The 13,354-nt window shown below is 34.8% G+C and overlaps 1 protein-coding gene across 1 annotated transcript; it reads left to right on the top strand.

Moving 5' to 3' along the window:
- Positions 1–1,032: 1,032 nt before the first annotated feature.
- dusp28 (dual specificity phosphatase 28) lies at positions 1,033–9,675 on the top strand. Its single transcript, XM_056472691.1, has 4 exons — positions 1,033–1,500; positions 2,273–2,503; positions 2,688–3,520; positions 7,167–9,675. Exons 3-4 carry the CDS (start codon positions 3,176–3,178, stop codon positions 7,290–7,292), a joined length of 471 nt encoding a protein of 156 aa, XP_056328666.1. The 5' UTR covers positions 1,033–1,500; positions 2,273–2,503; positions 2,688–3,175; the 3' UTR covers positions 7,293–9,675.
- Positions 9,676–13,354: the final 3,679 nt, after the last annotated feature.

Below are 13,354 nucleotides of genomic sequence, written 5' to 3'. Positions count from 1 at the left end.
GCCAAATTGTGAACTTTTTTATAAAAGAGATTAAACATTATTGTACTATGTATTAATTGAAACAGAAAAAAAAAAACATATGAAGCATTATGTAAATTTCATTTGGTTAATTAAATGTTTTTTATTATCATTATCTTACCTATTTTTTTTTTACCCCTGGCAACTGTTTAAACTTTGTATACTGTTAATATAATTTCTCTCATTTTTATTTTGTTTTATTTGTTCATAAATGTTGTAAGATGTATATGCTTGTACTAAGTTTGTACATATTTACAAAAAAAAAAAAAAACGAACGCAGTGGAGATATATAGTGGTAGTTTTTACATTCTGTCACTTTTTAGTTGTTATGTGATTGTTTATTTGGCTAATGCATTTTATTCCTTTATTCATTCTAAACGCATATGACGTTGCGATTCTTCAGATAATGATGACCTTAATGAAGACAAAACAACGTGTAATTTACATTTTTTATTTGTTTATTTATTTATTCATTTATTTAATAATTTAATATTTCATTTATTGTAAAATTTAAATAGTGTTTTATTATCCTGATAATATATATATATATATCACCTATTAATAAATATTACAAGAAGCAAGAAGGTCGCTGGTCCTCGGCTGGGTCTGTTGGTGTTTCTGTGTGGAGTTTGCATGTTCTCCCTGCGTTTGCGTGGGTTTTCTCAGGGTGCTCCGGTTTCCCCCTACAAGTCCAAAGACATGCGGTACACAGGAATTGGGTAAGCTAAATTGTCTGTACTGTATGTGTGTGAATGGATGTTTCCCAATGATGGGTTGTGGCTGGACGGGCATCCGCTGTGTAAAAATTTGCTGGATAAGTTGGCGGTTCATTCTGCTGTGTTGACCCCAGATTAATAAAGGGACTAAGCCGAAAAGAAAATGAATGAATATATATTCATCCTGCATCCATACATCTCTGCAATGACAAATAACTTATTAATAAAGTCATCTGGAATGGCAAAGAAAGTTCAGAGTTCATCAAGATTCTTTGGATTCATCTTAAATGCCTCTTCCTTCATCTTACCCCAGACATGCTCAATAATGTTCATGTCTGGTGACTGGGCTGACCAATCCTGGAGCACCTTGACATTCTTTGCTTTCAGGAACTTTGATGTGGAGGCTGAAGTATGAGAAGGAGCGCTATCCTGCTGAAGAATTTGCCCTCTCCTCTGGTTTGTAATGCAATGGGCAGCACAGTTGTCTCGATGCCTGAGGCTGTTGATGTTGTCATCCACTCTACAGATCTCTCGCACGCCCCCATACTGAATGTAACCCCAAACCATGATTTTTCCTTCACCAAACTTGACTGATTTCTATGTAAATCTTGTGTCTTTGAGGGTTCCAATAGGTATTCTGCAGTATTTGTGATGACTGGGATGCAGTTCCCAAATCTACCTTTTGCCACTTTTACAAATGATCAACTTGAAGTCACGTTATTATTTGTTGCTCTTACAACTGGGATCGACGACAAGATTTTGTCAGGTAGTGTGTGTGTGTGTGTGTGTGTGTGTGTGTGTGTGTGTATTTAGACCCCCTTTGATTTTTTTTCTTTTTTAAATATTTCCCAAATGATGTTTAGCAGAGATAATATTTTTTCTTCTGGAGAAAGTCTTATTTGTTTTATTTTGGCAGTTTTTAGTTTAAAAAAAGCTTTATTTAAGCTTTATTTATTTTCGATAGCCTACAGAACAAACCATCGTTATACAATAACTCGCCCTATTACTCTCACCTGCCTAGTCAACCTAATTAACCTAGTCAAGCCTTTGAATGTCACTTTAAGCTGTATAGAAATGTATTGAAAAATATCTAGTAAAATATTATTTACTGTCATCATGGCAAAGACAAAATAAATCAGTTATTAGAAATGAGCTATTAAAACTTTTATGCTTAGGAATGTGTTGAAAAAATCTTCTCTCCGTTAAACAGAAATTGGGGAAATAAATAAACAGGGGGGATCAACATAAATATCTATTAAATCTTAACCCATAAATAGCTATATAAAAGTCATATACAAAAATATTCTTTAAATTAGACAGAGCTAATGAATAATGTAAAATCTTCCTTTAAACTGGGAATACTCAACACTCCATTAGGAGGCGACATTAGATTTTTTTAAATGAACAAACCTGGAACAAACATGATGCGTTTTCTTTCTTCTCAACACACTATTACCGAAAAACCCTCTTTAGAAAATGTTCGTTTTATAATCACTTAATTGACTGGACTGTGAAGTTTTTTATTTATTTATTTTCAGATGCAAAACGTCTGGGTCAGCTGGATGTCAAGCTTAGGTTTCAAATTACATCTATTTCGATCCGACGCTAGTCATTGGGGCGAGGAGATGATTGACAGATAAATGGGCGGGGCCAGAGCTCTACGTCTGCCTTCTCTGCACGTTTTTTTCGTGCTAATAGGAAAAGGAACCGAGGATGAGGATGAAGAGGAGCTGACAATCCGCTTCCATGATCATCCCCGCGCTCAATCTGTATGTCACAGCGATTTCCTAATCTGATTTGAATGTTTATGTTTTGTTCTGAAGGCTGACCATATCCGTGCTGCTATATTGCTGTTGGAGATTAGACTTCTTAACAAAACTGCTTTGCATGTGCTTGTTCTGAATTTCTAATGAATTCTAATTTTCTTTCTGTCCTCTCTGGTTTATTCAACAGCTTTTGCGAGACTTGTTTAAGGGCATTAAGACCAGCATGAAACATCTGACCATTCTCCTTAAAGGGACAGTACACTTTAAAATCTGACATATGCATCTATATCAGCAATAACAACATTAGTCTTTACAGAACATGTAAAGTATATTAATTCACTTCAAGTTTATTTGTATAGCGCTTTTCACAATAATTATTGCTTGACAAAAGGTGCACATACAAGCAAATTAGGAACAGTTAAGGTTATTAGTTACAGGTTATTAGTTACCTTTTACTAAATGACTAGTGACTAATAGCTTTTAACAGTTGAAGTTAATAAATATTAAAAAAAACAGATAACCTACAGTAATATAGTATATAGGAAAATAAAGATTCAATTATTATTTTAAAAAATCAGCTTGGAACTGAGTTGATCTGTCATTATGATGAGCAAACACACTTTATGATGTTTCAAACAATTCTATAATCATATTTATCCAAGTATTTAGCAAAACATGCTGCATTTGAGCGCAGTAACAGATTGTCTGCTTATCAGTAATGCCCGGTCAGCCTGTAACAATGACCTCATCCAGAAGGAGGCAGTCACCCTGTGTATTAACGTGTCCAAGCAGCAGCCCTTTCCTTCTGTGCGGGTCAGCACTTTGCGTGTACCTGTCTATGATGACCCTAATGAAGACCTGTACAGGTATTTTGACCGCTGTGCTGATGCCATAGCCAGTGAGGCAGGACGGGGGGGACGGACTGTCGTGTACTGTAAGAACGGACGCAGCCGCTCAGCTACTGTCTGCGTGGCCTATTTGATGAAGCACCAGAGTCTCACTCTAACAGATGCCTTTCAGGTATGAATAATGTTTACATCAAATTCAGTTTGGATATAAAACAGTTTTAGTCTGGAAACATGTAGCATTAAAGAATATTTAAAGGATAATTCACCTTAAAAATTGAAATTTTTTCATCATTTGCTCATCATTCACTTTTCACAAACCTCTTTTTTAGAAAACTTTTTAAAACTTTAAGTTTTAAAACTTAAAAAGTTTTTTCTTCTGATGAACACAAAAGAAGATATTTTGAAAAATGCTGAAATCCTGTACCCATTGACCTCCATGGTATTTATTTTTTTCTAGTTTGGAAGTCAAGAAACTCAAAAATTTGAAAACACTCGAGGGTGAGAAAATATTAATGGAATTTTCATTTTTTTGTGTGAAATATCCCTTTAAGTAGCTATTTTATTCACCCAAAAAGGAAAATTCTGTTATTAATTTCTCACCCTCATGTCATTTCAATCCCATAAAACCTTGTTAATTTTCTGAATACAAATTAGGATATTTTAGATGAAATCTGAGAGCTCTCTCATTCTCCACAGACAGCAAGATTCCCAGTAAGGTTGATTAACCAAATAAGGCTTTTAAAAATTATTAAAAAGTCTTAAAATCCTATTTTACAAGGTATTTTATTATGTATAATTTTTGATTATGCAATGTATTGTTGTATGCTAAAGTTTGTACACATTTTAGATGCCATTTGTCAAACTCAAGTTAATGAACTGATTTTTTAACTATATTAGACTTGTCTCGATACAGAATTTTGGTACTGAAATGTAAAAAAATTCCCACTAACATTTAAGCACTGTTGTGCACGTTCTTAAACACAGCTGATTTGTCATTGTGTTTACATGCTTAACAGAAATGATTGGTCGTGAAGGTCATCAGTTCACCGCACTTCACCGATGTTTACCGAGTGCAAACACAGTAATTGACTGATCTTTGTGGCTTTAAAACGCTCCAGTGTCCTTGTATCTCTGTTTGCACTCTCTGAAGGGTGGTAAACTGATGACCGTCACGGCCTATCATAGTCATTTCTGTTGAGCACTGGTGAATACTATGGCATATCAGCTATTACAGTTTTTTTCAATTGTTTTGCCACAAATTTCAGAACCCTAATGTCAATTTTCAAAACTCTGGACACAAAACTTTAAACAGTCACTACTTTTAACAGACTCCCCAGTGTTCAAAACTCTGCATCCTGCGTTCATTATCTTAAAGAAGTCTTGCATTTGCAGGATCGTTGGTTCACATAATCCTTTTATCATACAAATACTACAGGAACACAACTTTAGATCACCAGCACACAAGATGCACATCATTTCAATAAACATGCTTTAACAATCGTTAAATATTGCTGTTTAAAATATATGATACAGGTTTCATTATGGTTTATTCATAAGTGTAGAGGGAACAGTACAGACAGTGGATACACTGAACTTGTTTTATTCATTCCATCATAATGGAGGTCATTTTTTTCTTACCGCACGTATAGAAAGCTGATATATGCCATGATATATGGCAACATATGCTAATCAAAATTGGATTCAACATACTGTAAATTAAATGTCATAATAGTCAATAATATGTCAAAATAGTGCAAAAATCATTGTTTACAGTTTTTCAACCACATCATATATATATATATATATATATATATATATATATATATATATATATATATATATATATATATATATATATATATATATATATATATATATATATATATATATATATATAACGAAGAAACCATAAATATGGAATAAGTATGTGTAAAGATGAAATCGATAGATAATGTATAGTGCAGTTGGGTCATCTTCTGTGGTAACTGATGTCATTTGATCTATCCTGAAACTTTCATCATCTAAACATGTAATATTGTACATCAGTTTCTACGCATCAAGAGTAATGCAACTTTTATTTATTATTTAGAGTGCTTGCATTAGTTGATAATAACATCATGTTAAGTAAATGAATATGCATTTATTTTAAATGTAATGTTTGAGTTGCATTTTGAAGTGGGATCAATTTGATGTTTAATTGTGTTAAATTGAAAAGGTGATCTTAATTCAATGAACAAAGAATCTTTTGATGTATTCAATGAACAAACTTGTGTGTAATGTATTCAAGCATTTGAAAAAAAAGAGTTTTGCAAAAATGTACAATTCTGGCAATGGTTGTGAATTTTGTGTCTAGAGTTTTGAAAATTGACACCCGAATTTTGAAATTAGTGGCAAAACAATTGTAAAAAACTGTAAAATGGCGGCTGCGTGAAATAAGTGTATTGCAATCTTTTTGGCTCGACACACACTCATTCACTTCCATTGATTTTTGGATGTTAAAAACAGCTCATTGTTGCTTCATTTTGCAAACTGATCTTTTCTTATTATATTCTTTTTTATTTTATTTTGTGTATAGTCATGAGTTTGATCATTTTCTGCCATTTATTAGTCATTCCACCTGCTGGAATCTGTTGAATACAGTTGTCATATTTGCTTTATGTGTGCAGCAAAAGTATTCTCGTAGCATCATAATATTCTGATTGAACCACTGAAGTCATATGGTCCGTTTTGAGGATGTTTTTGATATTTTTCTGGACATTAAAACCCATGAAAATGAAAAAGTGACTCCGTTATGGTAAACTTAGCAGTGACTCCACAAATAACTTGTGTTCTGTGGCTGGACTATAATTCAGACTCAACATTGCAAATCATGGGATGTGACTATTGCGAAGGCGCACATTGGGATATCGATATATTGTGCCACCTAATAAAGACTAAGCACTATTGGCCAACCCAGGCTCATTCTGAAAACATACCTCTATATACATTTCTGGAGAGTGCCAAATACGTTCCAGAAGCTAATTTTTTGCAGTTTTTGTTTTCGCGAATCCACCAGAGGCCGCTGTGTACATTTTTTTTTCAGATCTCAAATTTCTCTCGCGAGTGCCATTCGTGCCTGCTTTTCTCTCGTAAATCCACCAGAGGCCGCTATCGACTGACTGTCTGACTGACCGATCAAATGACCCACCCTCCTCCTCTAAACCCAACCAATAGTATTTTAAAAAGCACAGATTGACCCACCCACTTCCCTAAACCCAACCAACAAATTTAAAAAGCAATCTGGAAAAAGAAAAGCCCTCGCCTGATTTTTACCATGATTTACCACATTCTCACCCCGTTATTTACTCGTTTATTTTATTTTTAATTTTATTCTTACCTGCTTTCTGGAACAGTTTTTCACTGGACTCAAACCCCGTCACCGTGGTCATCTCCTCTCTTCGTCTCAAGTCCACGGCGAGCAAACTAGACAAACTGGTAACATCGGAAATGCCATCCATATGGAGGTAAGCGGTCAGCTGATAAGCGCGAAAACGAACGATGTCATATCTCCCAGTAGCATTCATTTTAAAAGCGAAATGCAGCCATACGTACTTCTGGCTACATAATTTGCAATCTCCAGATACGTATATAGGGCTACATTTTCAGAATGAGACTATGTTGCCATGGCTGTCTTTGAAAAAAGGGAAGGATCTACTCTGTCCTGCCCTGTCTTCCAGTTTCAGTTGAGATTGTCAAATATTGAATAGCAAAATGCACATTTCAAAGCACAAGATCACATTTCAAAACAGCTCTTCTGTTGTTTCTATGTTTTCTAACAGGTAGTAAAAAGTGCCCGCTCAGTAATCGAGCCGAACCCAGGATTCTGGAGTCAGCTGGAGCGATATGAGCAGGAGCTGAAGATCAGGAAGTCAGGCAGCAGAAAATCCAAACTCCCTCCACCTTAACCTTATTCCAACATTTTCACACTTTACATTGTCACCCTTTATGGCTAGACCTGTTAATATAATGCTTGATGAAAGTTAAGGGCTTAGACGCAGCTATGAATATGAATTCCTTTAAATTAGGATACGTGCCTTATATTGTTATCCTGAAGTTGTTGTATTTATTAGCATTTTTGAAAACTTAAATAGCTTTTTTAAAGTGCTTTTTAACTTAAATTAATTGTGTTGTTTTCTGCGAAATATACTGCAGTTTTTCTGATGGAGGCATCCCTTTAACAAACCTAGAAAACCTCAAAATTGCTAGAATATTGTCACAGAATAGAGTAACAACATGTCCTAACTACACATGCCACAACACAGGATAAAGGGTATCTTTTTCATGTAAAAACATTTTTGTCCTAACCATCTGTGACAGCGATGTGAGAACACCTCAGGTACAGATTATGTGCTTTATCCAGTGTTAAATGCTACCAGTGTTTGAATAACATTACACGTGACATTTATTGCCATACTACTGAAAGCAGCAGCAGAAAGTTCACCTCAGATTGTGAAAAAAAATAGCTAGCAAACAGTTTGAAAACTATGTCTATGTCATGCTCACGCGATCTGTATGTCTATGTTGTGCGCATACGATATTATGTTGTGCACACCCGATATGTATGTCTATGTCATGCACACCCAATATGTATGTCTATGTTGTGCACACCTATTAACATAGATATGTCCCACATTTTGTCACACGCGCGCGCAATAGTATGTTGTGCACATGTGATATGTATGTCTATGTCGTGCTCACGCAATATGTCGTGCGAACACGATATGTATGCCTATGTTGGTCGAAAGTGATTTGTATGTCGTGCTCACATGATATGTATGTTCTGCACACACAATATATATGTCTATGTTGTGCGCTCAAGATACGCATGTTGTGCAAAGGCGATATGTATGTATATGTCATGTGCACGCGATCCGTATGTTGTGCACACACAATATGTATGTCTATGTTGTGTGCACGCGATACGTATGTCGTGCGCATGCGATATGTATGTCTATGTTATGTTGTTATGTGCACGCGATACGTATGCCATGCACACACGATACGTATGTCTATGTTGTGTCCACACGATACGTATGTCGTGCGCATGTGATATATATGTCTATGTTATGTGCACGTGATACGGATGTCAATGTTATTTGCACCTGATACGTATGCCATGAACACACGATACATATGTCTATGTTGTGTGTACGCGATACGTATGCCGTGCACATGCGATATGTGTATCTATGTTATACGCATTCAATATGTAAGTCGTGCACACACTCCGTATGTTGTGCACACACAATACGTATGTTTATGTTGTGTGCACATGATCCGTATGTTGTGCACACATGATACATATGTCTGTGTCATGCGCACATGATCCATATGTCGTGCACACACAATACATATGTCTATGTCATGTGCACGCGATCCGTATGTCGTGCACACACAATACGTATGTCTATGTTGTGTGCACATGATCCGTATGTCATGCACACACGATACATATGTCTATGTCATGCGCACGCAATCCGTATGTCGTGCACACACGATACGTATCTCTATGTTGTGTGCACGCGATACGTATGTCATGCCCATGCGATATGTATTTCGATGTCATGCGCATGCAAAAGTCTTCATTACTCCGTAGCATCGCGTTTGGTACAGACAGCCCATTTGCTTGTCACAGTAATCGTTGCGTTGCATGTACTTAGGACATCTAAACACTTAATATAATGACTTCATGTTCATTAAAAATATTTGATATAACTGTCTACTTTTTAGACATTTACATTTAGTCATTTAGCAGACGCTTTTATCCAAAGCGACTTACAAATGAGGACAAGGAAGCAATTTACACAACTATAAGAGCAGCAGTGAACAAGTGCTATAGACAAGTTTCAGGTGTGTAAAGTCTAAGAAGCAAAGCATCAGTTTTTTTTTTTTTTTTTGAGAGAGAGAGAGAGAGAGAGAGAGAGTACAGTTAGTGGTATAGCCAGAGAGGCAGTTAAGATTAGGAAGGAAAGTGGAGACTAAACAGTTGAGTTTTTAGTCGTTTCTTGAAGACAGAACAGCGCTGTTTTCTGGGATGATTGTATACTTTGCTGTACACTGGTGGTGTCAGGTTAGAAACTAAATATTCATGAAGGTCTTCCTTTCCATCTAAAAAAATCTTTGTTCATGGTAATAAATACATTAACTAACATTATTAACTACATGTTCCTTATTGTAAAGAGTTACCCATTTAACACACATGAAGTGTCTTAATATAATATAAATGTCTGAACAATGTTCATTAATTTTTGGGATTTGCCCAATAAAGAAATCAAATAATAAAACTTAGTGTGTGTTTGTTTTGTTGCCTTATTTTAAATTTGAATGATTTTAAATCTGCTAAATGGCTGACTTCATCTTTATATACAGTTAAAGACAAAATGATTAGCCTTCCTGTAAAATTGTACTTCTTTTTTAAATATTTCCCATGTGCTGTTTTTGCACATTTTTTGCATATTTGATCTTTTTAATAACCAATTTGTAACAACCAATTTCCTTGGTCTTTGCCATTATTTCACAGGAGGCAAATAATTGTGTAATAATACAAGTAATAATTAGAAATTATATAATGTTTATTAATTTATTATTAATAATAAATTATTGTTTAATAAATTTGCATGCATCTATGGAAAAAAATTGAAAGACCACTTGAAAATTCCCATTTTCTCTGGATTTACAATTTATAATTACATCTTCTTCTTTTTTGTAAACTACATATTATATTTCTTCCCAATTTAAAATAAAAATGTTGCCATTCAGAGAGTTTTTATAATCTGCAAAGCATAAAATAACAAAAACAGGTACCAGACGGACATTCTTTTTTTTCTTATTCTAACATCCAGTTTCAGATATTCTTATTTTTTAATTTTAAGATAACCTTAAAAAAAGGCTTTCTTAAAAAAATCTACCTGTTCGGAGGTCCAGAATCTACATCCAGGGCCATGTCTAAAGTAGGAAACATTGAGTTTCTTCCATCTGTGTGGGATGGTGGATTTCGAATATGGGCACATAAAGGTTTGATAACAATAAATCAGTTATTCGTTGAAAAAGAAATTAAATCTTTCTCACAACTCCAAAAACAATTTAACATTTCATCTAAAGATAAGTATTTGTATTCTTCCAGAAGAGACATTACATAACAAACCATAAAGAAAAAGCTCTAGTCGTGCAAGAACCAAATAAAATAGAAGAATAAAAAAGCAGATCATGTTGAAGGAAAATGGATACTAAATACCATAATTGAGAATGAGGTCTGGATTGAGTTATGTGAAGGATGTTATAAAGGAATGAATAGTAAATGATGGAAAGAATTTGTTTGGAAAGTAAAAATGACGATTTTTAATATTCAATTCAATTCACCTTAATTTGTATAGCGCTTATACAATGTAGATTGTGTCAAAGCAGCTTCACATAAAAGGTCACAGTAAATAGGAACAGTGTAGTTCAGTTTGTAGTGTTTAAGTTCAGTTCAGTTCAGCTCAGTTCAGTGTGGTTTAATAATCACTACTGAGAGTCCAAATATTGAAGGGCAAATCCAACGATGCGCAGCTCTACAGATCCCGAACCATGCAGGCGACAGTGGAGAGAGAAAAAAAACTTCACTCATGGCGGAAGTGAAGAAAAAAAACCTTGAGAGAAAGTAATACTTTCTTTGTAATATGTAAAAGGACCATCTGCTGCTTTGTGTTGGAGAAAATGTGGTAAAATTGGAGATCATACCCACGTTTTCCGGGACTGCCCTAAAATTCAGAAATTTTGGAAAAATGTTTAAAAGAAATAGATAAGTTATTAGATATATAAATACCCCTTGATCCAGTTGTATGCTTGCTGGGAGCACTGTCCTAAGAAATGTTTAATGAAGAAACAAGATTTGTACTAAGGATATTATTACTGGTTGTAAATTACAGTACATTGGATGGAAGAAGGTTCTCCAAAGGTGGCTCAGTGGATTCAGAGACTTAAACAAGTCTATGTAATGGAAAAAAATGACTGCATGTCTACAAATGAAGACTGATATTTTTCTGAAGAGGTGGAAAAGCATTACAACATATTTAGATATGTATATTTAGAGGCTACTTAACCTATCACCAATGTAATTTGAGGTAACTAACAATGTAACTTGATGTACACATGTTTCCCCTAAAAAGTGATTGTGATGGCAGTACCTTTTATTTATTTATTTTGTATTATTTTATTTATTTATTTTACTTAATTTTAAACTTTTTATAATATCGTTTTTATTTTTTATGTACTCCCTCATCTGTAAAGGGTTAAATTGTTGGAGAAGGGGTTGTTCTGGAAAAAAATATATTGAAAATTCATAAATAAAAAGTTTCAAAAAAGAAATAAAAAAAATCAACCAATGTCCAATGAGTTAAAGAATACCTATTCTGCAAAAATCACTTTCATAAGGAGTTTAAACACAGATGTGAGGCAACAGTCTATGAATAAAACCAGCTTCTAATTGTAAAAATTTACTAATTTTACTTTTAATAATCACACTTTATAAAAACGGTCTGCAGAAACACTTTGATTGACATCCTCCCTTTGTACGTGTCATCATAGGGGGAAAGCCCCGCCCATTAGTGACAATCTCTCCCTCATTAGCATAGGATATTTGTTTTTTTAACCTGCCACTATGCTGACACATAGGCATTTGTAGCTCCGTACTCTTGTAAAAAGAGCACAATCTCATTTGAATTTAAAGTGACAGGCACCAAAACAGCACGATTAAGGTCAAAGCCTAGAAGGGTCAGTTTCAAAGAGTTATAAAACATTATTTGTGGGGTATTTGAAGCTGAAACTACACATTCTAGGGACATCAGAGACTTATTTTACATCTTTTAAAAAGGGGATAATAAGTCACTTTTAAAAGAAGTCACCATTCGTTGGATTAACATTTAACTCATACAAATCATAGTAAATCTAGACATTTACTAAATTCCCCCATTACTCTAAATGATTTAATTGAGTTAATGAGTGTGATGAAGTTATCCCAAAGCCCTGCAGATATTTTACCTGCATCGCTGATTTCAAAATCAATCGCTTTTATTAGCCCTTGCTTAGTTTCGATTTTAAATCTTTCACTTAGGCTTGGTCAAGTTCCAAAGTGTTTTAAACATGCTGTTATTCAGCCACTCTTGAAAAAGAGTAATCTTGATCCTGCTTTACTTAGCAACTACAGGCCTATATCTAAATTGCCTTTTATTTCAAAAGTTTTAGAAAGAATTGTCACCATGCAGCTGAATACTGTTTTGGAGGCTCATAATATCTTTGATAAATTTCAGTCTGGTTTCCGTAAGCATCACTCCACAGAAACTCCCCTTCTTAGGGTCTCTAATGGTATTTTAATGGCTTCCGATGCAGGTGAATGTTCTGTGCTGGTTTTGCTGAATCTAAGTGCAGCTTTTGATACTGTCGATCACTGCACTTTAATTAAGAGGCTGCATTCTCTTGTGGGCATTACTGGGTCAGCTCTGAGTTGGTTAACCTCCTATCTTGCTGACAGGAGTTTTTCTGTGTCCATAGGAACTCATATGTCAGACTCTGTTCCTCTGTGGTGTGCCTCAAGGTTCTGTCCTAGACCCTCTTCTTTTTAATCTATATATGCTCCCTCTCAGCAAGATTATCAGTAGTTTTAAAGGTATATCTTACCACTGCTATGCAGATGATGTACAGACAGGCTAGACAAACTGTCTCTCTTGCGAGATTGTTTAGTCTCCATTAACAAATGGATGGCAGACAATTTTCTGCAACTGAATCCTGATAAAACAGAAATGTTACTTTTTGCTCCAGATAGCATCACCCCAATGATCAGGCACGTTTTGGGGGTTGTCATCTTCAAATTGCTGTGACATTAGAAATCTTGATGTCATTTTTGATCAAGCTCTGTGTTTTAATAGTCATGTTAAATCTATTGTTCGTACATGCTTCTTTCACCTGAGTAACATTGCAAAAATAAGTGATA

The sequence above is a fragment of the Danio aesculapii genome, chromosome 2 (genome assembly GCF_903798145.1).
Source record: "Danio aesculapii chromosome 2, fDanAes4.1, whole genome shotgun sequence".
Classification (NCBI taxonomy): domain Eukaryota; kingdom Metazoa; phylum Chordata; class Actinopteri; order Cypriniformes; family Danionidae; genus Danio; species Danio aesculapii.
This window is presented reverse-complemented; position numbering and strand designations above follow the sequence as displayed.

Bases quoted from the DNA above. Each gene is read 5' to 3' on its own strand.
- dusp28 (XM_056472691.1), top strand. From the start codon at position 3,176: ATGCTGCATTTGAGCGCAGTAACAGATTGTCTGCTTATCAGTAATGCC. The intron at 3,521-7,166 runs GTATGAATAATG...GTTTTCTAACAG, and splicing joins CTCTAACAGATGCCTTTCAG to GTAGTAAAAAGTGCCCGCTC.